This window comes from Eumetopias jubatus, unplaced genomic scaffold (genome assembly GCF_037043125.1).
Source record: "Eumetopias jubatus isolate StellerSeaLion01/CBP00866 unplaced genomic scaffold, mEumJub1_p1.0 scaffold_4, whole genome shotgun sequence".
NCBI lineage: Eukaryota > Metazoa > Chordata > Mammalia > Carnivora > Otariidae > Eumetopias > Eumetopias jubatus.
This window is the reverse complement of record NW_028274810.1, coordinates 89,061,180-89,088,681: the sequence shown is the minus strand read 5'-3', so window position 1 is coordinate 89,088,681 and position 27,502 is coordinate 89,061,180. Positions and strand designations below refer to the sequence as shown.

General features: G+C 44.5%; 1 protein-coding gene across 2 annotated transcripts in view; it reads left to right on the top strand.

The window, feature by feature from the left end:
- Positions 1-451: 451 nt before the first annotated feature.
- NIPAL3 (NIPA like domain containing 3) overlaps positions 452-27,502 on the top strand; it is a 52,811-nt gene continuing 25,760 nt past the window's right edge. Inside the window, exons 1-3 of one of the 2 annotated variants that reach the window (XM_028113778.1) lie at positions 452-562; positions 4,476-4,603; positions 5,022-5,345. In XM_028113778.1, coding sequence (XP_027969579.1) covers positions 5,253-5,345 — 93 coding nt within the window. In that variant the 5' untranslated portion in view covers positions 452-562; positions 4,476-4,603; positions 5,022-5,252. The remainder of the gene's footprint in view (positions 563-4,475; positions 4,604-5,021; positions 5,346-27,502) is intronic. The other variant, XM_028113777.1, reaches the window with a different exon arrangement.

The window sequence follows — 27,502 nt, the reverse complement described above, 5'->3', positions numbered from 1 at the left end:
GGAGCCGGGTCTTGAGGGACGTAAAGGATTTGAAGGCATGGTGAGAGTATAAGGTGGAGGAACAGCAGGAGCAAAGCCCGGGAGGTGGCGCTGAGACTTGGAAGATGGACTCCAGGCAGGCTGCCCACCTGTCGGGCAGGGGAGGTGAGCAGTCACCCGAGCTCTCCGGGACAGGCGGGGGGGGGGGGGGGGTTGTTCCAATGTCCTTGGCGCGGCCACTAGAGGGGATCCCCTCCAGGTGAGCGCAAAGCTCGAGAGGGAGGCCCCACCCCGAGGCGCCCCACTACGCTTCAAGCAAGCTTTGCGGCGCAGCCAATAGCCGGAGGCTGTCCCGCCCACCCACTCCTCGCAGCCACTCGCCTGCACGAAGTCCCCGCCAGCTTCTGACTGGCAGGCGGCCTGGCAAATCAAATCGTGGCCTTTGAAAGCAAAACACTGCAGCACTCGGGCAGCTCCTGAGTTGAGGAAGGAATGAAGGAGGCTGTGCCTCCGGGTTGCGCGGAGAGTCCAAGTCATTTCTCAGAAACCTGAGATAGGTGGGCCTTAGAGGAGACACCGCCCGGTGAGTAGTGATTAAACCTGAGACAGGGGGGACTTCAAATCAGCCTTCGTTTTTTCAGGAAAGGTAATGCATTTGGAATCATCTGACGCCGCCTAGTACAAATACCCTTCCTTCTTGCTGTCACCAGCCTTGCGGGTCTGAGTCTCGCTGCCTCGGAATGGTTTTTTTCCCCGTTTTTGCAGGGGGGCATGGGTTTGCCTTAATATAGGTGATGGCAGGCTTTACCAAATCAGGAAGTGAAATGCAGTAACTTTGCCAAAATTATTCCTCTACACGCCGGCTCGGGCTTCCTGGCAATAGCCGATGGTGGAGTTAGCAGGTGGGATACGGGGAGGCATTCTTGATCTACATTGTCTGCTGGAAGTTATAGTTTCCAGCTCAATGGGAGGGGAGGACTGTAACCCAGGAAAAGGAAAGGGCTTGGCGTAACTGGCACTCACCACCAGCCAGAAGCCCAATCGTCAGGTGGTGGGAAAGGGCGTGTTTTATTGATTTTTTTCAGATAGAGCCAAATTCTTTTTTTTATAAGTTTTTATTGTTATGTTAATCACCATACATTACATCATTAGGTTTTTTTTTTTAAGATTTTATTTATTTATTTGACAGAGAGAGAGACAGCGAGAGAGGGAACACAAGCAGGGGGAGTCGGAGAGGGAGAGCAGGCTTCCCGCCGAGGAGGGAGCCTGATGTGGGACTGGATCCCAGGACCCTGGGATCATGACCTGAGCCGAAGGCAGACGCTTAACGACTGAGCCACCCAGGCGCCCACATCATTAGTTTTTGATGTAGTGTTCCATGATTCATTGTTTGTGCATAACACCCAGTGCTCCACGCAGAATGTGCCCTCTTTAATACTGTTCACCAGGCTAACCCATCCCCCCACCCCTCTCCCCTCTAGAACCCTCAGTTTGTTTTTCAGAGTCCATTGTCTCTCATGGTTCGTCTCCCCCTCTGACTTACTCCCCTTCATTCTTCCCCTCCTGCTATCTTCTTTTTTTTCCCCTTAACATATAGTGCATTATTTGTTTCAGAGGTACAGATCTGTGATTCAACAGTCTTGCACAATTCACAGTGCTCACCATAGCACATACCCTCCCCAATGTCTATCACCCAGCCACCCCATCCCTCCCACCCCCCACCACTCCAGCAACCCTCAGTTTGTTTCCTGAGATTAAGAATTCCTCGTATCAGTGAGGTCATATGATACGTGTCTTTCTCTGATTGACTTATTTCACTCAGCATAACACCCTCCAGTTCCATCCATGTCGTTGCAAATGGCAAGATCTCGTTCCTTTTGATGGCTGCATAATATTCCATTGTGTATATATACCACATCTTCTTTATCCATTCATCTGTCGATGAACATCTTGGCTCTTTCCACAGTTTGGCTATTGTGGACATCGCTGCTATAAACATTGGGGTGCACATACCCCTTTGGATCCCTACATTTGTATCTTTGGGGTAAATACCCAGTAGTGCAATTGCTGGATCGTATGGTAGCCAGATAGAGCCAAATTCTAATACAAACCCTACTCTTAGCAGCCATGAGCTGTGGTCCTCTCATCTGTCCAACCTGCTCTGTGGGTTGGTGAAATAATTCATTGAGATAAGGTCGGGGGGTGGAATGGAAGCAAGTACCTAGAATTATCTTTACTTTTTTGAGTCAATGACCCTGTTCTTATTGATGGCTGTGAGGGCCTCAGAATTAAGGGGTCGCTTGCCTCTTGGGCATATGTCTCAGGGTTGTGAGTTCAAGCGCCCATGTTGAAAAAAAAAACAGACTTTGTAGTAGAATCCAAATTTGTATGGATTTTTTTTTTTTTTTTTTTTTTTTTTTTTTTTTACTGTTCGAGGACCTCAGAGAAAGCCTTAGCACTCTGGTAAGGTGCTCTGGCCATGCCTCCCAGAACCCTAGGAGCATATACTTCATCTTTCTTCCTTATTTGGTAGAAAAGCTTGACCTGTGCTAAAAATTATCCAGCCCGATAAAGTGAACAATGACAGTCCGAATTAGTGTCATTGCCGATTTGTGCTGAAAAAGTGCTTTGAAGGCAGAAAAGGAGATTCACTAGGTAAACAGTGTGTGCCTTAAAAGGGAGAACAACTTGCAAAGGTTCCTGCAAAGCTTTCTGTCCTAACTCCTACCTAGCTGAGGGAAAGCCTCCTGCCTTTGCAGGGGATGCCTCAGAGGCCTTTGCCCTGAGGCAAAGAGGGAAGCTGCTTTTTAAAAGGGAATTAAATGACTGCAACAACTCCACAAACAAAAGCAAAAACAGAAACCCACCTGAACAAAGCAGCTGGTCCAAAGAAGGTTAGGAGGCCTGGGTTTCCATCACCCCATCGGCATGTCCTCAAGGCCTGTTTGCTTTCTCTGACATCCTGTAGGCGGGGCTGGCTACAGCTGTTGTATCTCTGGAGTTGTGGTTGATTAGGCCTGAGTGAGCCATTCCATTCTTGACTTCCAGCTGCCCCAGGTGTCCCACAGGCCTACCTTTAGCCAGTCAGTAGGTATGTTTGGAGGTCACCATGCCGGGCTCTGGGCCGGAACTTGGCAAGCTGCAACTGAACAGGGGATTCAGCAGACACCCTCCCAGTTTGGGCTCCAGTGCCCCTTCAGGTCCAGGCCAGGTTGAAAGCCTGCAAGGGTCTCTCGGAGGTCTCTCCCCGGGCCACTCTTTACTATATTCAAAACATTAAAATACATAAATTTAACACTGTCATGCTCTTCACCCACACAAAGAAGTATAGTGAAGAATAATTACACTTTTCACAAGATTGCAAATATTCATAGGTCTTTACAGTCAGGGAGGTCTGGTTCTGGGATGTGAGTTATAAAATTGTCTGATGAGTGTACCTTGTATATATTGTATATATGTACCATATGTATATGTGTATATATATAATTAAGGTATTGAATATACAGCGAATGTATAATGTCATCTGGAGGCAGCAGCAATAATTTAATTTTGAGGCCCTTCAACAAAGTGAGACCTGAGCCAAATGGTCTTCTTGGCTGCCCCGGTGCTAAGCCCTGCATCCAGTGTCTCCTAGATGCTGGACACAGTGTTAGCCCTGTGACATATGACTGTGCTGTTCACCCCAGGAATGAGGATTCCTGGGGGTAGGGCTAGATAACAGAAGGAACTGGAAGTTACAGCACTCAGAGGCAACTTTCTAAAGCCTTAGGAGCATAGCAGAGGCTGCATCTGTTTGACACATAGTAAGCCTTCCATAAATATTTGTTGCATGAATCCATGAAAGAAAGGAATATCTGTGGGTAAATTCAATAATTAAACTGATGAGAATAAAATTAATACTAATAATAGCTGCCATTCATTGGCCATTTGCTGTGCATGCATTTTACACGCATTATTTCATCAAATTCTCACAACAACACTGAGGGGTGAGCTAGGAATGTTATTTGTATTTTACAGCAGAGGAAACTGCCTGGAAGGTTAAATGACTTGGCCAAGGCAAACAGGTAGCATATAACAGATCAAAAGCTGTAACATTTTTATATTAAAATAAACACTGAGTGGTGTCTGGGTGGGCTCAGTCAGTTAACCATCTGACTCTTGATCTCAGCTCAGGTCTTAATCTCAGGGCTATGAGTTCAAGCACCCACGTTGAAAAAAGAAACAAACAGACTTTGTAGTAGAATCCAAATTTGTATGGATTTTTTTTTTTTTTTTTTACTGTATGAGGACCTCAGAGATAGCCTTAGCACTGCAGTAAGGTGCTCTGGCCATGCCTCCCAGAACCCTAGGAGCATATACTTCATCTTTCTTCCTTATTTGGTAGAAAAGCTTGACCTGTGCTAAAAATTATCAGCCCGATAAAGTGAACAATGACAGTCTGAATTACTGTCATTGCCGATTTTACTTGAGGCCACACTATTACCCCCACTTTACAGATGAGGCACCTGAGTCTCCCAGAGCTGATGTGATCCGGTTACATGGGTCTTCTCTCGGCACCCACTGTTACCTCACCTGTGCTCGACTGACCCTGGGTAGCAGCTCGGTTCTTCCACCACCCGCAGAGGTAGCTTTTCTTCTCATTCTTTCTTCCCTAAGTCAGAACACAGATGGTTCCTGTTTTGTGGCAGCAGGACATTTTTTTGGAGGCCCGCAGAGGTAGACAAGGGCAGTATCCCACCTCTTATGTGTAGGGGAGCCTCTGGAAAAGGGAGGATTTAAATCAGGATGTGATGGGAGGAAAGAAACAGGGGGAAGAGAAAAGGTGAGTTTTATGGGGGGGCGGGGGGGGGAGGAAAGGGTCTGAGGTAGATGAGCCACATCTTTATTAAGGGAGCCAAAGGCATGATGCAATTTTTTTAAGGGCTTCACTTCTCATGATAGGTTGTTTTTTGTCCTCATAGTATTCCCTCCTCGGGTAACAAGGATGGGCTCTGTGTCACATTGTACATGCATTTTTTTAATGCTCCTCCCCACCCCCCTAGAGCACCGCCAGGATAAGGAATTGCACCCTTGTCCATCTGCTTGGGAGAGACAGAACTGGGCACTTCTCTGCGTGGAGGTGAGGGAGAAGCTGTCAGCCAGCCAGAAGAGCCTTGAAGTCCTCCGATGGCTGGTGGGAGGAGGTGAACACCGCCAGGGAAGATGGTCTCCGGTTGTGGCCCCGCGTAGCAACAGCTCCCCGGCCAGGGCCAGGGATGTGCCTCTAGAGCACCATGGACCGAGCCCACAACGCAGCCCTGCAGCTGCACCAGCTGCCGCCCACAAGCAGCGCCGACCCGCTCAGCGAGCTTTCCTTCTCCTACAAGGCAAGAGCTTTTGTGGTTTTGAACTGTTGTGTTTTTCTAACAAGAGAGTAACGCAGCATAGCGCTGGCTAACAGATGTGTCCAGGGGCTGTGTGCCTGTCACTGGCAGAAACGGGCAGCGCCCCCCCCCCGTAGGAGAACGTGTAATCCAGAGGAAAGACACGCTCATGGAAATACATAAAAATAGGGGGTTAGAGAAAGACATAAAAATTGCAAGGTAGAGAAATATTTTTAAAGGGATGCTTTCCCATTTGGAAGATCTGTTGTTGTTGTTGTTGTTTAAATCACCTACTCTGTTACTTGGAGACAAGCTTTGTTCATATTTCAGGATATTTCCTTCCTGTCTTTTTTTTGGTGTTACACATTTGGGACCAGATTGTACAGAAAGTTTTGCATCTTGGTTGTTTCACTTAAGCCTGTGTGTGGGGTATTTCCCCATGTGGTGATTTAACGCATACTTTTTTTTAAAGATTTTATTTATTTATTTGAGAGAGAGAGAATGAGAGATAGAGAGCACGAGAGGGAAGAGGCTCAGAGGGAGAAGCAGACTCCCTGCTGAGCAGGGAGCCCGATGCGGGACTCGATCCCAGGACTCCAGGATCATGACCTGAGCCGAAGGCAGTTGCTTAACCGACTGAGCCACCCAGGCACCCCACGCATACTTTAAAAAATATATATATATTTTATTTATTTGACAGAGAGAGAGAGACAGCGAGAGAGGGGAACACAAGCAGGGGGAGGGGCAGAGGGAGAAGCAGGCTTCCCGTGGAACAGGGAGCCCGATGTGGGGCTCAATCCCAGGATCCCGGGATCGTGACCTGAGCGGAAGGCAGATGTTTAATGACTGAGCCCCCCCAGGTGCCCCTAAAGCATACTTTTTGAATGATTGCCCAATAATCTGTTGAGTTGCCATATCAAAATTTTCTGTACAGATTCCCTATTGCTGGCTGTTCAGGTTGTTTCTAAGCTGGGGTGACTGTAAACAGTGCTGCTGTGCGTGCTCCTTTGCTATTTCTAAGAATTGGCTGGCCTGGCAGGGGGGGTCTGGTGCCTGGTGAGCGAGGCCACACATGCCAGAGCATCAAGCATACAGAACATAAGAAAATACAGTTAATACAGTTGGTTCTGTGATGAATGGATGCCAAATAGACAAAAACAGAATCTAAGAAAACACAGAACACTCTCCCAGATGAGGCTTCTAGTAAGTTTCCATTTTAATTACAAATTAACTCAGTTACTTATTACAGAAATACCTTCGTGCCAGAGCAGAGATAAATCAATCATGGTGACTCTACCAACAAGAAGAACTGAGGTGGGAGGAGGCGCCTGGGTGGCACAGTGGGTTAAGCTTCTGACTCTTGGTTTCGGCTGAGGTCCTGATCTCAGCGTTGTGACATTAGACCCGCGTTGGGCTCTGCACTCAGCATGGAGTCGGCTTCAGACTCTCTCTCCGCTCCCCCCCCCAGCCCCTCCCTGCTGTGTGTGCACGCGCGCTCTCAAATAAATAAATCTTTAAAAAAAAATAAAATAAAAAAGAATTGAGGTGGGAGACAAGCACATGGGCAAAGTTAGGAACTAACTGAAGTTCCGGGGCCGGGGGGCGGATAAAGGGAAGAAGACCTGGGTTCCAATCCCTACTCTGCTTCTTCCTAGCTGTGTCATTGGACATATGGCTTAGCCTCTCAGAGCTTCTGTTATGGGTAGAATGGTGTAGTAATACCTCCCTCCATCCCGCATCCCTGCAATCATGTGGATCAATGAAAAAGCACCTAGCCCATGCAGGAGGCAGAAGTGCCTGTCGTTACAAAGAGGAGCAGATGAAGGTGCTTAAAGCAGAGGAAGGTGTACTTAATTCTGCCTGGGGAAGTTGTTTTCCTCCTCCTTGATTTTGTTATGGCTATTTTGGTTGCAAGGAATAAAAACCCATTTCAGAGGCGATGAGGCAAAAGAAAAAACTATTAGAAGACTACAGGGTAGCTCCTAGAACCAGAGGTAGCGAGGACAGTGGAGATTGGAAGGATCGGGACTCTTAGCCCACCTTGGAAGGAGGGAAGACCTGATTGGCCAGCTTGAGTCAGGTGTCTACCCTGGTCCAATCTGTGGCGGGCAGGGGGGTGGAGTCACACAGCGAACAGGTTTCTGGGGGTTCCGTGCCTGTGGGTGGCCCTCAGTGGAAGGTGGTTATATGGGCTGGGCAGGCTGCCCCGAAGTCATCTATCTTTGGGGCAAGGAAAACATTAAGAGGGCTCAAGTCCAACTCGATCAGTGGGGTGAAGTCAGTAGCAAGCCGTTTGCCCTGAATGGCAGCCCTGCTCTCTGCCCTGGTTGTTGGGGTGGGGAGGGTGGGGGGTGGTGTGGTGTGGAGGGGGGATTTGTGAAAGAGAGGCCAGGAGGCCAGCTGCCCAGAAGGCAGCGTAGCCTGGGGTCCCTGGAGGCTTGGCCTCAGCCCGGAAGAGTCGGGCTTCAGTCTCTTCTATTCAGCAAACAGGCATTTCGGCTGAGCACCTGCTATCCATGCCTGGGAGGGGGCTCTATAAATAATTGAGCTATCCCTTCCCGGAAGGGGTTTACAGTCTAGGGAGGGGGAGCTATTTCTGTCAGTACCTTACCCTTCAGGACAGAATTTGATAAAAAGATGGGAGATACAACAGGTGTTAAGAGCATGGCCTTTAGAATCAGAGACCTGGCTTCAAACTCCAGCTTTCTCGCTTTCTATCATTATAACTTGGGGGAAAGCTGTACAGCTCTTCTGCAGCTCAGCTTTAAATCCATCCTACAGGGGTGGTTACGAGGATGGCCTGAATGTGCAGATGAAGGAAACTGAAGCTGCCTGCACCATCCCCTGTTTCTACTGATAGAAATCCTACCTATCCTTTCAGCTCCAGCTCAGGTATCACCTTTGGCAGTTTTCCTGGCAGGAAAATATAGGTCCTTTATCATGCTTCCATAGCCAATTCCAATTACTATAGTAATCATCATGATCATAATGGCAGTGAACATTGGTTGAGTGTTTACTATATGGCCAGGACTGTGCTGATCCCCACAAAGCCCCATAAGGTAGATACTATTATAATCCCATTTTACATATTGGGAAACTGGCACAGAGGGGTTAATTAACTTATCCAAGGCCACACAGTCAATAGGTAGTAAAGCTAGGATTCGAATTGAGTCTGTGCGTTGCCAAGGCCCTTGCTTTTATCCACCAGCTTTTATCCACCACTCCCCGCATTGTGCCAGCCATTCTGCAAGGCCCCTTCTCTCCCTGACATTGGCTATTAAGTGTTGAAATAGCAATCCTGGGGAAGATAATGCCTCCCCTACTGGAGAAGGTAAGTGTCAGGGAGCTGGCCTGAAGCCAGGTTACAGGGCAGCAGAGCCTGGTTCAACCAGACTGATGCATCTCTTGTATTTGAATGTGAGTAATCCTCAGAGCAAGCCAAAATGCAGTTTATACTTAGCTCTTGGCAGTTGCAAGCCCAAGGGATTGTGGGAGGTCAGTTTAAATAGCAAGTGATGACTGGTCTTATCACCGTAGTGTTTAAATAGAGGCTCTCGTTGGCAGATGTTGGAACTGGAGATTTGAGCTGGTTTCACTCAGATACCACCATCCAAGCAAGGTTTCCCGCCTCTGTGACCTTTGGCTGCTTTTCTGGAAACCGTTCTTTCCCAGAGTTGCAGCTGATAAAAGATCAATTCTTGGAGCCAGAAGGGTCCTTAGAGCTGTTGCTAATAATAGTGATAATAAAAAAGGAAATTTTAAAAATAATAGTCACGAGCTAGAATTGTGTTAGTATTTTTTATGTGCTGGGTGGTCTTTCAACACGTGCCTTATATCATGTAACGTGACAATCCGTGAGCGTTTACAGTCACTCCATTTTTCAGAGGGGCAGCTGAGGCCCAGAGAGTTACAGTAACTTTCCTGGAGTCACACAGCAGTAAGTGGCAATGGCAGGACCCCAGCCCAGAATTGCTGGTCTTCAACGTCGACGAAGTGACTTTGGTCTTGCTGCCCCACCCTTGACATTGAGGTCTGTTGACGCCACGCCGAGAAAACCCCTGAGTCTGAAACCTTGCTGCCTGCTTCTAGTGTTGCCCTGAGCCTACTTCCCTCACTAGTGGCACTTCCCATTCCGAGACTGCGCTATGAGTACAGTGGCTGGAAGTCCTGGCTTCATGTCCATGTATATTAATAGAGCCTCCTTTATTCTCACAGTGTCCCAATTGGGCCTACCTATGTCCCAAAGACAAGGTTCCTGAGAGTTGGGAGACCTCACTACTACCTCACCTGCAGTATATTGGAGACCAAAGTGTTGGGAGGACCTGATCAGGTCTGGCCTTTTCCCTTTCCTGCTCTGTGACTTTGGCCAAGTCTTGGTCCTTCTCGGGTAGTTGAGATCCTCCACTGACAGCAGCCCCCGCTGAGGTATTTGCCTTCAAAATGAGGATGGCCCTTGCCTCCTTCCCCCCCCCCTTCCACCTCAGTGGACTCTGCCCAGTGAAGTCGAGAGCCAGTTGGGAGCCGGACTAGATGTGGCCTCAGACGCACCCTCCCCATCTGACATTGTGGGTGAAGGAACTCAAGAACCAGAGATATCGCAGGTGAGGGCGCTGGCCTAAGGCCAGCACCAGGTGGTTCTCACAGCCCGCCCCTCAGTGGGAAACCGTTGTTTCACTCTGGGACAGAGTCCAGGGTCGAAGCCCTGCTCTGGGTTAGCCGTCCACGTACGTGTGCTTGTTGAACGCTTACCACTTTAGATAACTTCTGTGAACACACCTGGCGTGGTTCCTCTGCAGAAGAGGAACACGGTGGCTTGTCCAGAGGCGGAAGCCACCCAGGCAGGGGCCCTCACTTCCCTCCCTGCCAGCAGACCCAGACACCGCCATTTTACAGTTCTCAAGCTCTGGGCTCTGGAGGAGGGGCTTCATGTCAGGAGCTCTGTGCACCTCAACTCTTTGGCCAGACACTTGAGGGCTGCTAATAGGTGTATGTTCAAACTGTGTAACCCCTGGGCCGGTGGCATCGCCTTTGCTTGACTTTAAATGCTCATAAAATTGAACGAAGCACCACTTCACAAGGGCTTGGGGCATAATTAACATTGATGAAGCCCTTTGAAATGCCTGGATGAAAGGACATTTAATTATATTGCGCTGTTACTAACCAGGTCTGTCCATAGCCAGTCATTATGCATGGAGATGACTATGCTTGTGGAAATGGCCTTTAAAAGAAACCTCAGCTGTCCATGTCACTGGTGGGAATGGAGCACTTACGAGGCGGGGTTATTTTTTTTCCTAATTCACTTTGCCACCTTTAAAGGACACCTGAGAGAACACAGCAGGAGATGGTCTGGAGGAGTAGTTACCATCAGGAGACTGGAAATCAGGCCTCGAGCCACACAAATCCTCCCCATCCCCACCTTGGGCAAGTTCTTGCACTTCTCTGGGCCTTCCTTTGTTCATGTGTAAAGTCCTTCCGACTTGTGTGCAGAAATTCAGACTCACAATAGTCCCCACTTCGTCAGTTGGTTGTGGCCCAAAGGCAAGGCATGGAAAGGGCTTTGCACCACACCTAACATGTAGATATGAAAATACTCCAGAAACACCCACCTTTATTATCATAGTAACCTTGCGGGTTAAGTCTTTCAACCATTTATCATTATCGTAGGTAAACTGAGTTTCTGCCTGAGCACCTGTCTGTTCCCCAGATCTCTGCCTCCGTGAGGCTGAGGTTCTTGCTCTGTATTCTTAATGAGCCACCCTTAGTGAAGGGCTTCCTTTGGGGTCTTCAGACTTGACCCTCTAAAGAAACACCGTGTATCGCCTCACTCATTCCTTTGGTTGACATCTGAAACTTAAAACTTGTGTTACAAGTTTATATTTGCAAAGTATGTCATTTCTGGCACATTTTAATACTAGTATTTTTTTTATAGCCCCTGGAATATAAAGCCCACTTGCTACCTACCATCAGCCTTCTGAAAAAGCTCTTCCTTAGCAGTTGGAAATTTTACATCATTCCTTTTTCTCCTTAATTTTGTATTTCCCTTATGTTTCCCCCACAGGATTTTGTCCCCGAAGAGTGTCTATCTTTTAACACTTAAACATTTTATGGACACTTATCATACTTCTCTACAAGAAGGAATGTAAAATATGCACTCAAATTTCACTTTTTAATATTTTCTTTTGACATAAGGTTTGTGAAATAACAAAAATTCAACTAAGTAAATTTTGAAGCTCTAACTGGCTTTATTAATTGATTCATGAATCAGGCAGCATCCCATCTAGCAAGTGGAGGGGAGCTCCAAAGGGCTACAGAAAGAGAAGAGGTCTTTTTTTTTTTTTTAAGATTTATTTATTTGAGAGAGTTTGTGTGCATGTGTGTGCAGGGGGCAGGGCAAAGGGAGAGAAAGAAACTGCAGACTCCCGGCTGAGTCCAAAGCCTGGCATTGGGCCCCATCGCATGACCCTGAAATTATGACCTGAGCCAAAATCAAGAGTTGGACACTTAACTGACTGAGCCACCCAGGTGCCCTGAAAGGGAAGACTTTTTAAACTCAAGACAAAGTTATAAACAGAAAAAAGAATTACTTCAGGTGAAGTGACTTTCCTTTGGGGACAAAAGAGTCTTATTAGATGGATTACCTTATCTTCCTTTGGGGGATAGAGAGGGCCCATGTGACAGATTACCTTATTGGTGCTGATCAGAAGATTCCTGACCAGTTAAGATTACCTTCCTGGAGGAGGTTAGAACTTCAGTAAGGTTAGGTATTTAGGCCCAGTTTGGTGATTTGACTAGGTGATGCCATTTTGGGCCTCAGGCTTTCTTTTTAACAGGTTTGGAAGTACTGACTCAATCCAGAAGTTCTTTATTCATACAATTGAATAAAAGCAATTGGTGAATGCAATATATAGTTTTATAATAATTATTAAGCATAAAATAACATTGTATTAGGAATGAATATCTGAGAAGAATGGGACTTTTTTCCCCCAATATTCAAGAAAAATGTTACTGATTGCTAGAATGAGACAGATTTTAACATCAGTTCTGTTGCAGGTTTTGGGCCTTATAGCTGAGGTGCTGAGAACGTGTTCACCTAAGTACCTGCAATGGAAAGAATGTTCTTATAGAAGCATCCCTAAATTCTTTCAAGTCCTCCCAAGTTATGTGCTAAAAATCGCATAGTGATGGGGCACCTGGGTGGCTCAGTCAGTTAAGCTTCCAACACTTGATCTTAGCTCAGGTCTTGATCTCAGGGTCATGAGTTCAAGCCCCGTGTTGGGCTCCATGCTGGGTGTGAAACCTACTTAAAAAAAACACATAGTGATAAACTATTTTTATTGACTTATCAGCTAACAATATGAGTAGAGCATCCTTTATTTTTCTGCAAAACAAAGTGCTGTATACAGTTAATTTAAAACAGGATTTATTTTGCTTTCACAATATAGGTTCCCTTCCCTTCTAGATTCTTCCATTCTAGATTCTGCTGGTCTAATAATTAAATTGACATAAGACAGATTCACAGGAGAAAAATATAATTTCATACATATGGGAGCCACAAAGATATGATGCTCAAAGAAGTAACCAAAGCAGGCAGCTTTTATACCTTTTAGACAAAGAAACAATAAATTTGTGACGAATTGAGAAAGGGGTTTGGGCTCGGGGTAATAAATTAATGAGGTAGTAACAAGGTTTGTTTATATAGTCTTCTTGACCCTAAATTTCCTATCTCTGGTGATAAGGATGTCTCGTTTCCTCCTGGTACATACTGGGAAAATACCTTTCACAGGGGAGATTTATTTCCTGCTTTCAGGGGGACAAAAGGGGACTCAGAGTACCCTTCTTGTACTGACTGTTTCTTAAGTAATTTTAATTCAAAATAATCAATATGCCAAAATGACATATTTTGGGGTGGTGTGTTCTCCTCAACAGTTTCTGTGAAGTTTACCAAAAAGGCATTATCAATTATGCTGATAAATCTTCACTTAGAGGCACATTGGATTAACCTCTCTAATCTAGAAAGGGTTGGGGAAATAGACATCTGTTAATTTTACTACACCATTGCCTATACTGTATTGCAATACATATATTTTATTTAAAAATATTTTTTTAAATAAGCTCCACGTCCAGTGTGGGGCTTGCACTCAAAACTCTGAGATCAAGAGTGGCATGCTCCACTGACTGAGCCGGCCAGGTGTCTCAGTACTGTTTTGAATAGTATACATACTCCACATATAATACTATAGTATTTATACATACAATACATACATATAAATACTGTAGTATTTGTAGACACAAATGTAATTATAAATGCTTTATCACATGTTTGAATATGGTAATTATAATCCCCAGCACAACCACTAAGAAAATAACTCAGAAATAAGTAGTGAAGGAAATGATAAGGGAATTAAAATGGTACTGTAGAGGGGCGCCTGGGTGGCTCAGTCAGTTGAGTGTCTGACTCTTGGTTTCAGCTCAGGTCATGATCTTATGGGTTAAGAGATCAAGCCCCACACTGGGCTCTGTGCTCAGCAGGGAGTCTGCTTGAAGATTCTCTCCCTCTGCCCCCCTCCCTGCTCAAGTGTGCATGCTCTCTCTCTCTCAAATAAATAAATCTTTTTTAAAAAAATGGTACACTAGAAAATATCTGTTTAACTCAAAAGAAGGCAGTAATGGAGAAACTGAGGAACAAAAAGAGACATGACATGTAGAAAACAAAACAGCAGAAATCCTTCCTTATCAGTAATTACAGTAAATGTAAATGACTTAAACTCTCCAATTAAAGGGGAGAGATTGGGAACAAGAAGTAAAAAGGAATTTTTAATTCCTCTTCTCTCTTCTGGTGGCTGAACCGAACCGTGATCGTCAAATGGAAAGCAACACACAAGAATTAGACAAATGGTTTATTTGGGAACAAGAAGTAAAAAGGAATTTTTAATTCCTCTTAAAGGGGAGAGATTGACAGAATAGATTTTTTAAGAAACATAATCCAAGTATATGCTATTTACAAGACACTCACTTTAGATTCAAAGACAAAAATGAGGGGATTGCCTGGGTGACTCATTCAGGTAAGCATCCAACTCTTGATCTCAGCTCAGGTCTTGATCTCAGGGTCATGAGTTCAAGCCCCGCATTGGAGCCCACTTAAAAAAACAAACAAACAGGGGTGCCTGAGTGGCTTAGTTGGTTAAGTGGCTGCCTTCAGCTCAGGTCATGGTCTCAGGGTCCTGGGTTCGAGTCCTTCTTTAGGCTCCCTACTCAGCAGGGAGCCTGCTTCTCCCTCTCCTCCCTGCTCATGCTCTCTGTCACTATCTCTATTTCTCTCAAATAAAATTTTTTTTTTAAAGGGAGGGTAAAAAAAGGCGAAAAGATATTCCATGCAAACAGTAACCAAAAGAGAGCTGGACTGGCTATACTAACATTAAACAAAATAGACTTTAAGATGAAAATTGTTATGAGTGACAAAGACATTATATAATGGTAAAAGAGTCAATCTATCAAGAAGATATAACAATAATAAAATAATATATATACCCAAATACATGAAGCAAAAATTGACAGAATGGAAAGAAGAAATAGGCAGTTCAGCACTTACCCCACTAGCAGGAGATTGGTAAGGAAATAGAAGACTCGAACAACACTACGAACCAATTAGACCCAACCGTCATCTATAGAACATCACACCCAACTGTAGCAAAATACCCATTCTTCTCAATGGCATATGGAACATTCTGTGGGATAGAGCATATGTTGGGCTACAGAACAAATGTGAATAAATTTAGAAGACTGAAATCATACAAAGTATGTTCCCTGATCACAATGGAATAAAATAAGAAATCAATAACAAAAGGAAATTCCTAACAATAAAGTGGGAAGTTGACAAATATGTGAAATTTATTTTTTTTAATATTTTATTTAATAGAGAGAGAAAGAGCACAAGCTGGGAAGGGGGGCAGAGGGAGAGGGAGAAGCAGGCTCCATGCTGAGTAGGGAGCCTGATGCGGGCTCGATCCCAGGACCCTGAGATCATGACCTGAGCCGAAGGAATATGCTTAACTGCTTAAACGACTGAGCCACCCAGGCAGCCCCGTAAATATGTGAAATTTAAACAACACACTCCTGAATAACCAGTGGGTTGGTGAAGACATAGGGGAATTTAGAAAATACCTAGAGACAATCTCATCCTAATATTCACATGGTGATGCAAAGAACCCCAAGTAGCCAAAGCAGTCTTGGAAAAAGAACAAAGTAGGAGGATTTCAACTTCTTGATTTCAAAACTTACTGCAAAACTACAGCAATCAAAACAATGTGGTACTGACATAAGGATAGACCTACAAATCAATACAGAGTCTGAATATAAACCAACACATCTATGGTCAATTGATTTTCTACAAGGGTGCTAAGACCACTCAGTGAGGAAAGAATAGTCTTTTCAACAAATGATGCAGGACCAACTGGATATCCACATGTAAAAGAATGAAGTTGGTCTCCTTCCTCACATCATGTACAAAAATAACTCAAAATAGATCAAATACCTAAATGTAAGAGTTAAAACTATAAAATTCTTGGAAACACAGATAGAGGCACACCTTGGAGACATTGCAAGTTTGGTTCTGGATCATCACAATAAAGTGAATATCACAGCAAAGTGAGTCAAATGAATTTTTTGGTCTCCTAGTGCGTATAAAATAATGTTTATACTATACTGTAGGCTATTACATGTGCAATAGCATTATGTCTAAAAAACAATGTACATACCTTAATTTATACTTTAGGGGCACCTGGGTGGCTGTCGGTTAAGTGGCTGACTCTTGATTTCGCTCGGGTCATGGTCTCGGGGTCCTGGGATCCAGCCCCGCATTGGGCTGCACGCTCAGCTGGGAATCTGCTTGAGATTCTCTCCCTCTTCCTCTGCCCCTCCCCCTGCTTGTGCACGCTCTCTCTGTCTGAAATAAATAAATAAATCCTCAAAGAAAATAAATAAAAATACAAATACTTTATTGCTTAAAAATGCTAATCACTATCTGAGCTTCAGCAAGTCACAGTCTTTTTGCTGGTGGAGGGTCTTGCCTCTGTGGTGATGGCTGCTGACTGATCAAGGTGCTGGGTGCTGAAGATGGAAGTGGCTGTGGCAGTTTCTTAAAATAAGAACCCCTCACAGTCAGGCACCTGGGTGGCTCAGATGGTTAAGCGTCTGCCTTCGGCTCAGGTCATGATCCCAGGGTCCCGGGATCGAGTCCCACATCGGGCTCCCTGCTCCTTGGGAGCCTGCTTCTCCCTCTGTTTCTCTCTCTCTCTCTCTCCCTCTGTCTCACATGAATAAATAAATAAAATCTTAAAAAAAAAAAAAAAAGAACCCCTCACAGTCATCCACGAGGGTGGGAATCAGTTTACTCCTGTGAATGTTGATATTTTGACCTCTTTCCATGAATGTTCTTAATGGCATCTCAAATGGTGAATCCTTCCCTGAAGGTTTTCAGTTTACTTTGCCCAGATTCATCAGAGAAATCACTCCCTATGATGGCTATAGCTTAAGAAATGTATTTCTTTTTTTTTTAAGATTTTATTTATTTATTTTAGAGAGAGCAGGGAGAGGAGCAGAGGAAGAGGGACAAGCAGACTCCATGCTGAACATAGAGCCTCATGTGGGGCTCCATCTCACAACTCAGATCATGACCTGAGCTGAAATCAGGAGTAGATGCCCAAACTGACTGAGCCGCCCAGGCACCCCAAGAAATGTATTTCTTAAATAATAAGATTTGAAAGTTGAAATTACTCCTTGATCCATGGGCTGCAGAATGGATGATGTATTAGCAGGCATGGAAATAACATTAATCTTGATGTACATCTCCATCAGAGCTCTTGGGTGACCAAGTGCATTGTCAATGAGGAGTAATGTTTTGGAAGAAACCTTTTTTTTCCATGCAGTAAGTCTCAACAGTGGGCTTAAAATATTCGATAAGCCGTGTTGTGAATAGATTTGCTCTCATCCAGGCTCTGTTGCTCTATTTATAAAGCATAGGCAGAGTAGATTTATTTTTTTAAAGATTTTATTTATTTGAGAGAGAGAGAATGAGAGATAGAGAGCACGAGAGGGAAGAGGGTCAGAGGGAGAAGCAGACTCCCTGCTGAGCAGGGAGCCCGATGGGGGACTCGATCCCGGGACTCCAGGATTATGACCTGAGCTGAAGGCAGTCACTTAACCAACTGAGCCACCCAGGCGCCCAGCAGAGTAGATTTAGTATAAGTCTTAAAGGCCCTAGGATTTTTGGAATGGCAAATGAACATTGGCTTCAGCTTAAAGTCACCAGCTGCATTAGCCCTTACGAGACAGTCAGCCTGTGCTTTTTTTTAAGTAGGCTCCAACCCCAGAGTGGAGCCCAGTGTTGGGCCTGAACCCACAACCCTGAGATCGAGACTCTAACTGAGATCAAGAGTCAGATGCTTAATCAACTGAGCCACCCAGGCGCCACTGTCCTTTGAAGCTTCTAAACCAGGCATTGACTTCTCCTCTCCAGCTATGAAAGTTCTCAATGGCATCTTGGTCTACATTGCAAATCTGTTGTTTTGTTAGCCACCTTCATCAATTATGAGCTAGATCTTCTGGAGAACTGGCTGCAGCTTCTACATCAGCACTTGCTGCTTCAGCTCCACTTTGTACTTTTATTTTATGGAGATGGCTTCTTTCCTTAAACCTCATGAACCAATCTCTGCTACTTCAGACTTTCCTTTTGCAGCTTCTTCCCCTCACTCGACCTCATAGGATTGAAGAGAATGAGGGCTTTGCTGTGGATGAGGCTCTGGCTTAAGGAATTTGGTGGCTGGTTTGATCTTCTAACCAAACCACTCATACTTTCTCCATATCAGCAATAAGGCTGTTTTGCTTTCTTATCATTCATGTATTCACTGGAGTAGCACTTTTAATTTCCTTCAAGAACTTTTGCTTTGCATTCACAACTTGGCTAACTATTTGGTGCAGGAAGCCTAGCTTTCAGTCCATCTAGCTTTTGAACATGCCTTCCTCACTGAGCTTAATCATTTCTAGCTTTTATTTTTTTAATTGAAAAAAATTTTTAAGTAATCTCTATACCCAATGTGGGGCTCAAACCTACGACCTTGAGATCAAGAGTTGCATGCTCTACTGACGAAGCCAGCCAGGCGCCCCAGTCGTTTCTAGCTTTTGATTTAAAGTGAGAGACATTTGGTTTTTCCTTTCACTTGAACACTTAGAGGCCATTGTAGGCTTGTTAATTGGCCTAATTTCATGATTGTGTCTCAGAACATAGGGAGGCCCCAGGACAGAGAGAGGACAGGCAATCGCTTCTTGATAGAGCAACCAGAAGATACAAAGCATTTATTGACTAAGGTCATTGTCTTATATGGGCATGGTTCATGGCACCCCAGAACAATTACAGTTATAACATCAAAGATCACTGATACAGATTACCTTAACAAATATAATAATAAAGCAAAGTGCACTAAAGGAAAGCACAGTGAAACAAGGTATGCCTGTATAAATTTTTGTGAACTTGGATTAGGATTAGTTTTCTTTTCTTCTTTTTTTTTAGGAAAAAAAAAAAAACTGGTCTATGGCCATACCACCCTGAACACACCTGATCTCATCTGATCTCGGAAGCTAAGCAGGGTCGGGTCTGGTTAGTACTTGGATGGGAGGGAAAAAAAAAAAAAAAACTGGATTATGACACCAAAAGCATAGCAACAAAAGAAAAAATAGATAAACTTCATCAAAATTAAAACTTACATACATCAAAGCACTTTATCAAGAATAAAAATATGACCCACAGAATAAAAGAGAATATTTGTAAATCATATATTTGGCAAAAGTTTAGTATCCAAATATATAAAGAACTCTTAAAACTCAAAATTTTCTTTAGTGTGCAGAAGGTTGCACAACATTGTGAGTGTACCAAATGCCACTGACTTGTACTCTTTAAGATGGTTAATGGTCAATTTTTATTATATGTGAGTCTTACCTCAATTTTTAAAAAATAGGCAAAGAAGATAAATGGGTAGTAAGCATGTGGAAAGATGCTCAGCATCGTTAGTCATTAGGGAACTACATTATCAAAACCACAACTGGATACTTCTGCATACCCATTAGGGTGACAATCATAAATTTTTTAAAAAGGAAAATAGTGGGGCACCTGGGTGGCTCAGTTAAGCACCTGACTCTTGATTTCAGCTCAGGTCATGATCTCGGGGTTGTGAGATCAAGCCCCAAGTCAAGCTCTGCGCTCAGTGGGGAGTCTGCTTGAGATTGTCTCTCTCCCTTCCCTCTGCCCTTTCCTCTGGTGTGTGCTACCCACCCCCTTAAAATAAATAAATAAATCTTTAAAAAATAAGTAAAAAGGAAAATAACAAGTGTTGGCAAAGATGTGGAGAAATTGGAGCCCTCCACTGGTGAAATTGTAAATAGGTACAGCCACTATGGAAAACCATTTGAGAGTTTCCCCCCAAAAGTTAAAATAGTTACTGTAGATACCCAAGAGAATAAAAAAATATATGTTTGTATGAAAACTTGTACAAGCATATTAATAACATTCTTTGCAATAGACAGAAAGTGGAGATCACTCAAATGTAACTGGTGAATGGATAAAACAAAATGTGTTATATCCATTGATGGAATATTATTTCACCATAAAAAGGAATGAAGTACGGGTACATATTATAACATATGAACCTTAAAAACATTATGTTCAGTGAAAGAAACCAGACACAACCACATACTGTAGGATTCCATTTATATAAACGGTCCAAAATAAGCAAGTCCCTAGAGACAGGAAGTAGATTAGTGGTGACCAGGGGCCCGGGTACCGGGGAGTGGAGAAGGACTGCTAATGGGTTTGGGGTTCCTTTTTTGGGATGGTGGGAATGCTTGGGATTTAGAGAGTGGTGTGGTTGTACAACACTGATGAAAACTGGTCATTTCGAATATTACGTTGCAAGTGTAGAAATCAGATCTTGCACCCCGTTTGTTGTTGCTGCTTGTTGTGGTTTGTTAGTGTTTCTTGTTTCGTGATTTTTCTAAACTCTCTTTGTAAAGTCTGTGTCCTCTATGTGGGCAGCCTGATGAAGTCTGTTCCTCTTAGTGGTCAGCTTGAGTTTTGACAGTTTCCTTAACCACTTAGAGCTGAAAAAGGGGGAAAAAAAAAAAAGAGGAAAATACCTCCCCAAATTCTCCCAGTCTTTGCAGACTGGTTGTGTTGGGGCCTTCCACTGCTTAGCCAGGCTGTTTACCACTCACTCTGCCTTAGCCTTTGCTCCCTGCTTGTACCCCACCTGAAGGCCAGCCAGGGGTGAAGGCTACTGTTTTCTCAGGTGTTTTTGGAGCATGCATCCAGCCCTGGCTACATGCTTGGCCTTTTCAATTCCTCAGTGTGTGTGGAGACTTAAGAAAGCTCTTATCCTGTATGTATCTCTTTTCCCAGACTGTTCCTGCCCAGGCTTTTCCTTCCATCTGTTGCTCATCCTGAGTACTGTCTTTTGCCCCAGGCTGTTACACAGCCTTTAAAGGCTTAGACCATAAACAGCCTAGGAAGCTCTCCCCAGCCCTGGTTATCCCTCCGTGTCAGATAAAACAAAGACAAGCCCTGTGCCAATCCTGCAGGGGTTACCAGACAGTAAAAACCCACAACCACGGTTTAAAAAAAATAATAATAGGTTTCATTTATTGCTCTCTCTGCATCCTTGTGGCTGCCACAGATCTGGGGTGTAAAGGAAGGGAGGCAGGCAATTTAAAATGCCACTGTGTTTTTGTACCATAAAGCAATGGCTTCTTTCTTCACCATGCCTTCCTCTGGTTGTTATACGTTTTTGGCTAGACTGCGGAGTTGTATAAAAATGTGATTCTGATGGGTTTGGCCAGCTCATTAGTTTTTTTCTGACGGGATGGGTTCCTGAAATTCTCTGTGCCACCACTTTTTCAATGACATCACTCATAACATTGTGAATATACCAAAAACCACTGAATGGGATACTTTAAAAAGGTCAAAATGGTAAATTTTTATGATTTATGAATTTTACCTCAATAAAAAGGTAATGATACATATATATATATACCTTTATATATATATATCTTTATATATATGTACACACACACATATATATACCTTTATATATATATACCATTATACATATATATAATGGTATATATATGCACCTCAATAAATAAAGGTATACTAGGTTTACAGAACGGCCTTAAAGAACATTTAGAGGCAGGCATTAAAATGGGAAGACATTAAAATACCTTAGCTGGGCAAAGAAAGGGGTGGGGGAATTAAGCAGTAGAATCATACACACTTGAATCAGAGGGAAGATGAAAGTCGCCTGTTAGTGATTATCTGGGATAGAATCAGATCTTGAGTCCCAGACAAAAATTGCTGGATCGTTAAGCAACCCTGATTTACTAAGGAAGTGTGTCAGTTAGCTACCGCTGTGTAACAAACCACCTAAAAACCTAAACTTAAAAACAACAACCATTTTACTGCTCATAATTCCATAGGTCAAGAATCTGGACAAGATCCAAAAGAATTGAAATCAGGATCTAAAAGAGATACTAGCACTTCAATATTGATTGCAGTACCTATTCACAATAGTCAAGATGTGGAAATAACCTAAATGCCCATTGATAGATGAATGAAGAAAGAAAACATGATGCATACACACAGTGGAATATTATGCAGCCTTGTAAAAGAAAGACATCCTGCAATATGTGACAACATGGATGAATCTTGAAGACATAATGCTAAGTAAAATAAGTGCTGTAGGCTAAATGTTTGTCACCACCCCCCATTTATATGTTAAAGCCCTAATCCCCAGTGTGATGCTTTGGAGGTAGGAACTTTGGAGATAATTAGCTCATGAAGGTGGGGCCCTCATGAATGAGATTATGCTCTTTTTTTTTTTTAAGATTTTATTTATTTATTTGACAGAGAGACAGCGAGAGACAGAACACAAACGGGGGGGGGGTGGTGGGAGAGGGAGAAGCAGGCTTCCCGCTGAGCAGGGAGCCCAATGTGGGGCTCGATCCCAGGACCCTGGGAGCATGACCTGAGCCGAAGGCAGGCACTTAATGACTGAGTCACCCAGGTGCCCCGAAATTAGTACTCTTATAAGAAGAGATACAGGAAGGGGATAATCTCTCTCTGACATGTGAGGATACACTAAGAAGGTGTACAGCTGCAAACCAGGAAGAGAACTCTAAGCAGGAATAGAATCAGCCAAAACCTTGATCTTGGACTTCCCAGCCTCTAGAACTGTGCGAAATAAATATTTATTAAGTCACCCAGTCTGTGGTATTTGTTAGAGCAGCCTGAACTAAGACAGTAAGCCAAATACTGTATGATTCCACCTCTATGAGCAGTCTACCAGAGTCAAACTCATAGAATCAGAGAGGAGGATGGTGGTTGCTGGGGCTGGTGGGGTGGGGAAATGGGAGTTGCTGATCCACAGGAATGAAGTCTCAATATGGAAGATGAATACGTTCTAGAGATCTTTGTGCCTATAACAGTACTACATTGTACACCTAAGTGGTTAAGAGGGTAATCTTATGTTAAGTGTTCTTATAATAGTTTTTTTTAAGAAACAAAGAATGTGGGCAGGGCTCAGCAGCAATGACTCATCTTTGCTCCGTATAGTATCGTCTAGGGTACTGGGCCGGGGCTGGGGCTGGGGCTGGAGAATCCGAGATGGAGTTACTCATGCTTGGATCCTCAACTGGGATGGCTTACTCAGCTGGCAGTTGGCTGAGATGGCTGGGCCTGTCTCTTCTCTGGGTGTCAATCAGGCCCACTTGTATATCTGTTTGGTCTTCCACAGGTGCCTCTCTCTTCTTACGCATAGACAGGACTTCTTTATATGTGGTTGAGTTTCCTTCTGTGCAAAAGTAGCAGTTACATGGCCTGAACCCAGAATTCCCCCCCCCCATCCCCTTGTCATGCTGTTGATCACAAACCCATCCAGGTTCAAGTGTTGGGGAGTTGATGGGAGTTGTGAGAGAAATGGTGGCCATCACTGCAATTTACTACAAATGGTAACCCCAGCTTCAGGACAGTGTAATTGTGAAAGTTAAGGGAAAAAATCCTGCCTCTCCACCAGGCCTCCACTGACACCACCCAGTAGGAGAAGAGTGTTTCATTGCTGCCAGCCAGGGGTAGAGGTCCAGGCTCCCCATGTGGGCTCTTTTCACTCTATGGGGCCAGGGGTGGGGGAGGCCTCATCACTGGACCCCAGATCCCTCCTTGGCTTTCTCTGATAGTCCCAGAATGTGAGTTGAGGTGCCTTGTAATAGCCATGAAAGGTTGGAAATCTAGGCCCCCTACTTGGCTTATGCTGGTGTGGAGTGGGTGGGGTATCTTTTTTTTTTCCTGTGATGTTTGAAACAGCACTTGTCCTAAAGTTTTCTGTCTTGCTTGGCTGCTCATCTCCTGGTCTTTTGATGGTCTTTTGACTAGAGAGCACAGGCTTTTCTTAGAGCTTTTTGATCTATACTCGTTGATACTCCCAGGTTGCCCATTTCTTCAGCTTCAAGTTTGAGGTATGTGAGGTAAAGAGAAGACCCAGGAACCTACCACCATGTCGTTCCTCAGGCCCCCAGCTCGCTAGCCTGTCTGCCTTCTTCTCTCTACCTTTCAGAGTTGTCTTGTGTTTGCTTTATATATAATGTCCAAGGTTTCCAATTGTACACAGCAGGAAGCATAGGAAAAAGTAAGTCTACTCCATCTTGCTGAAAGCAGAAGTTCTGTCATTTGCTTTTTAAATTGAAAGGAATAACAGAATTTATTGTATGTAAACAGCATTAGACGGTTTAAGAGATCAGATTCCTTATATTCGTAAGCGCAATTTATTAGACTTATAAGAATTTCTTAGTTCCTTGGTAAGATTTTATTAAAGGAAACTAGATTCATGAATCTGTTACTTTTATAGCAAATATAATTTTTTTAAGAAACCAAAGTCATGGGGCGCCTGGGTGGCTCAGCCGTTAAGCGTCTGCCTTCGGCTCAGGTCGTGATCCCAGGGTCCTGGGATCGAGCCCCACATCGGGCTCCCTGCTCGGCAGGGAGTCTGCTTCTCCCTCTCCCGCTCCCCCTGCTCGTGTTCCTGCTCTCGCTAACTCTCTCTCTGTCAAATAAATAAATAAAATCTTAAAAAAAAAAATAGAAAGTCATGCAGATAGCCTTTTTTTGCCTGCAAAAGCCATCCCTCTAAGAGGAGAAAGAAGAAATGAACATTCATGCTTAGTAGGAGTGGGACTAATTATAAACGTGTCCCCAAACCATGTGCAGTGAAGCATGGACTCAGGCTCTGTGAGGCAAGTAACAGAAACCAGGTCTTAAGCAAAAAAGACTGGGACTGCTCCCAGAATGGAAGGAAGAGCTAGAAAGGCAGGCTTCTGGAAGTCACGGGCACCAGGATGGCTCCTGGCCTCGCCCAGTCCCGGCCCTGGGCAGCAATGAGCCCAGACTTCTTTCAGCCTTCGTGCTTCTCTGTTCAAGATTTGGACCCCAGAGGGGCACCTGGGTGGCTCAGTCGGTGAAGTGTCCGACTCCTGATTTCAGCTCAGGTCATGATCTCCGTCTGGGTTGTGAGATCGAGCCCTATATCGGGCTTCATGCTGAGTGCGGACTGTGGAGCCTGCTTAAGATTCTCTCTCTTCGGGCGCCTGGGTGGCTCAGTTGGTTAAGCGACTGCCTTCGGCTCAGGTCGTGATCCTGGAGTCCCGGGATCGAGTCCCGCATCGGGCTCCCTGCTCAGCGGGGAGTCTGCTTCTCCCTCTGACCCTCTTCCCTCTTGTGCTCTCTATCTCTCATTCTCTCTCTCTCAAATAAATAAATAAAATCTTTTAAAAAAAAGATTCTCTCTCTTCCTCTCCCTCTGCCCCTCCCCCCTCCGAGAGAGATGCTCTCTCGCTCTTAAAAAAAAAAAAGGGAGAGATAAATATATATAAATATCTCCCAGAGAGAGTTTCTGACCTGCCTGGCTTGGGTCAAGCTTGGTTCATAGGCCCACCGTGGTCCAGGGGAGGACGGAGCACTTGGAATGACAGTCCTAACAAGACCATACAAGGGGGAGTTGGGGGCATGGGGGAGTGCTCCACAGCAAAATCAGGGTGCTATGACCAAAAGAAAAGGAACATGGTTAAGATGGCAGGTATGAGCATCACAGATGCCAGCAGACTTAAGAGTTCTAGAGCCTCAGAGGTTTGGGACACCTGGGGTGGACAAGGAGACCTGCCTGTGAGAGCCTCTAAACTGCAGTGCACTGTGGGCCTCCAAGCAGTGGACCTAGGGTCCAGTGTTTCCCAAACTTATTTAACCATGATGTGCTTTTTGCGTCAGAACTCCATTGACATCTCTAGGAACCCAGTTAGGGAAACCCTGGCCTGGTTATCTCCAGTGACCCTTTCAGCTCTGAGATCCTGTAATCCTACAGGACAGACCTGGTTTCTGCTTAATTCTGTCTGAGAAGAGACAACAAAAACACATAAAACAGGGGCGCCTGGGTGGCTCAGTTGTTAAGCGTCTGCCTTTGGCTCAGGTCATGATCTCAGGGTCCGGGGATTGAGCCCCGCATCGGGCTCCCTGCTCAGCGAGAAAGCCTGCTTCTCCCTCTCCCACTCCCCCTGCTTGTGTTCCCTCTCTTGCTGTCTTTCTCTGTCGAATAAATAAATAAAATCTTAAAAAAACAACAACAACACATAAAACAGAGATGGATAAGGACCAAGGAGGTGCAGCTCAGGCTATGAGAGCCGTCTTGGGAAGAAGTGGAAGACCTCTCCCTTGGGTCCATGAGATGCCCCCATTGACCTTCTATTAATGAGTTGTATAAAGTGAAATGAACATAAGTCAGTTTCCTGCCTGGCCTGGTCCTTCACTTGCTTTCTGTTGACAGTCTGGCCCTGACCAGGGGCTTAGGTGAGGGCTGGAAGGTCCCTTGGAGGTTATCTGGGCCAGCATCTACGTTTTCCAGACAGGGACATACAAGCCTGATGAAGGGAGGGGACTCATCTAAGGTCATGCTGTGATGAGGCAGTAAGGATGGACCTAGAACCCAGGTCTCCTGGCTCCCAGCTCAGCGTCTTTCCTTTATTCTGCAATGCTGCCTCTTGCTGAGGGCAAAGTCAAGGACAGCCATGGTGGTTTCCATCAGTAGACACCCCCTCCCTCCTTCCACCTTAACCCACAGCGGACTGCCTTCTTAGCTGTCTAGACCCTCAGCATTCCAGGGAAGAGGGGAGTAGAGGGTCAGAGGGTTGACTTCCTGCCCTACGCTTGCTAATTACCTGTCTTCCAGATGAATTGCAAGACTGTTTGTCTTGTTCACTCTTGATTTGCTAGCGCCCGGGCCAGGCCATGAAGAACTGGCAGATTTCACAGGGAGGGCAGCCGGGTGGGAGGAATCTCTTGAGCAAAGGGGGAGTTGGAAAAGGCCCATCCTGGGCAGGGAGGATTCATATTTGGCTAAGATAGAACATTCTTTGGTGTTTAGTGGTGAAATAACACTGGAGGGTATGTGGGGGACATAGTATAGTATGGTTTAAATGCTGAGGCAAGTCCCTTTAACCCAGCAGTCCTCCTTCTAAGAATTTATCCCAAGGGAGTAATCCTCATAAATGCACAAAAATGCGTGTACTTGGATATTCAATCACAGTGGTGTTTAAAAAAAAAAAGAAACAGACTAAGTGTCCAACAATGGAGAAGCAATGATATAAAATATGGCACATCCAAATGACGAGTTATTTGGTATTTATTTAAAATGATGAATTAGGGGCACCTAGGTGGCTTAGTCAGTTAAGGGTCTGACTTCAGCTCAGGTCATGATCTCAGGATCCTGGGATCGAGCCCCGTGTCAGGCTCCCTGCTCGGGGAGTCTGCTTCTCCCTCCTCCCCTACCCTTCCCCCCCAACTCATGCTCTCTCACTCTCTCGCTTTCAAATAAATAAATCAAATCTTTTTTTAAAATGATGAATTAAATATACCTGAAAGGAGAATGTGTTTATAATATCTTATGTAAAAGAACAGGTTATAAAACAGATAATCTTATTTTTATAAAATAAACTAACATTGTCATTCATATCTGAATTTATGGACAGAAAAAAATTTTATAAGAACAATAAAAGTTTACAAGAACAAAATGTTTGCAATA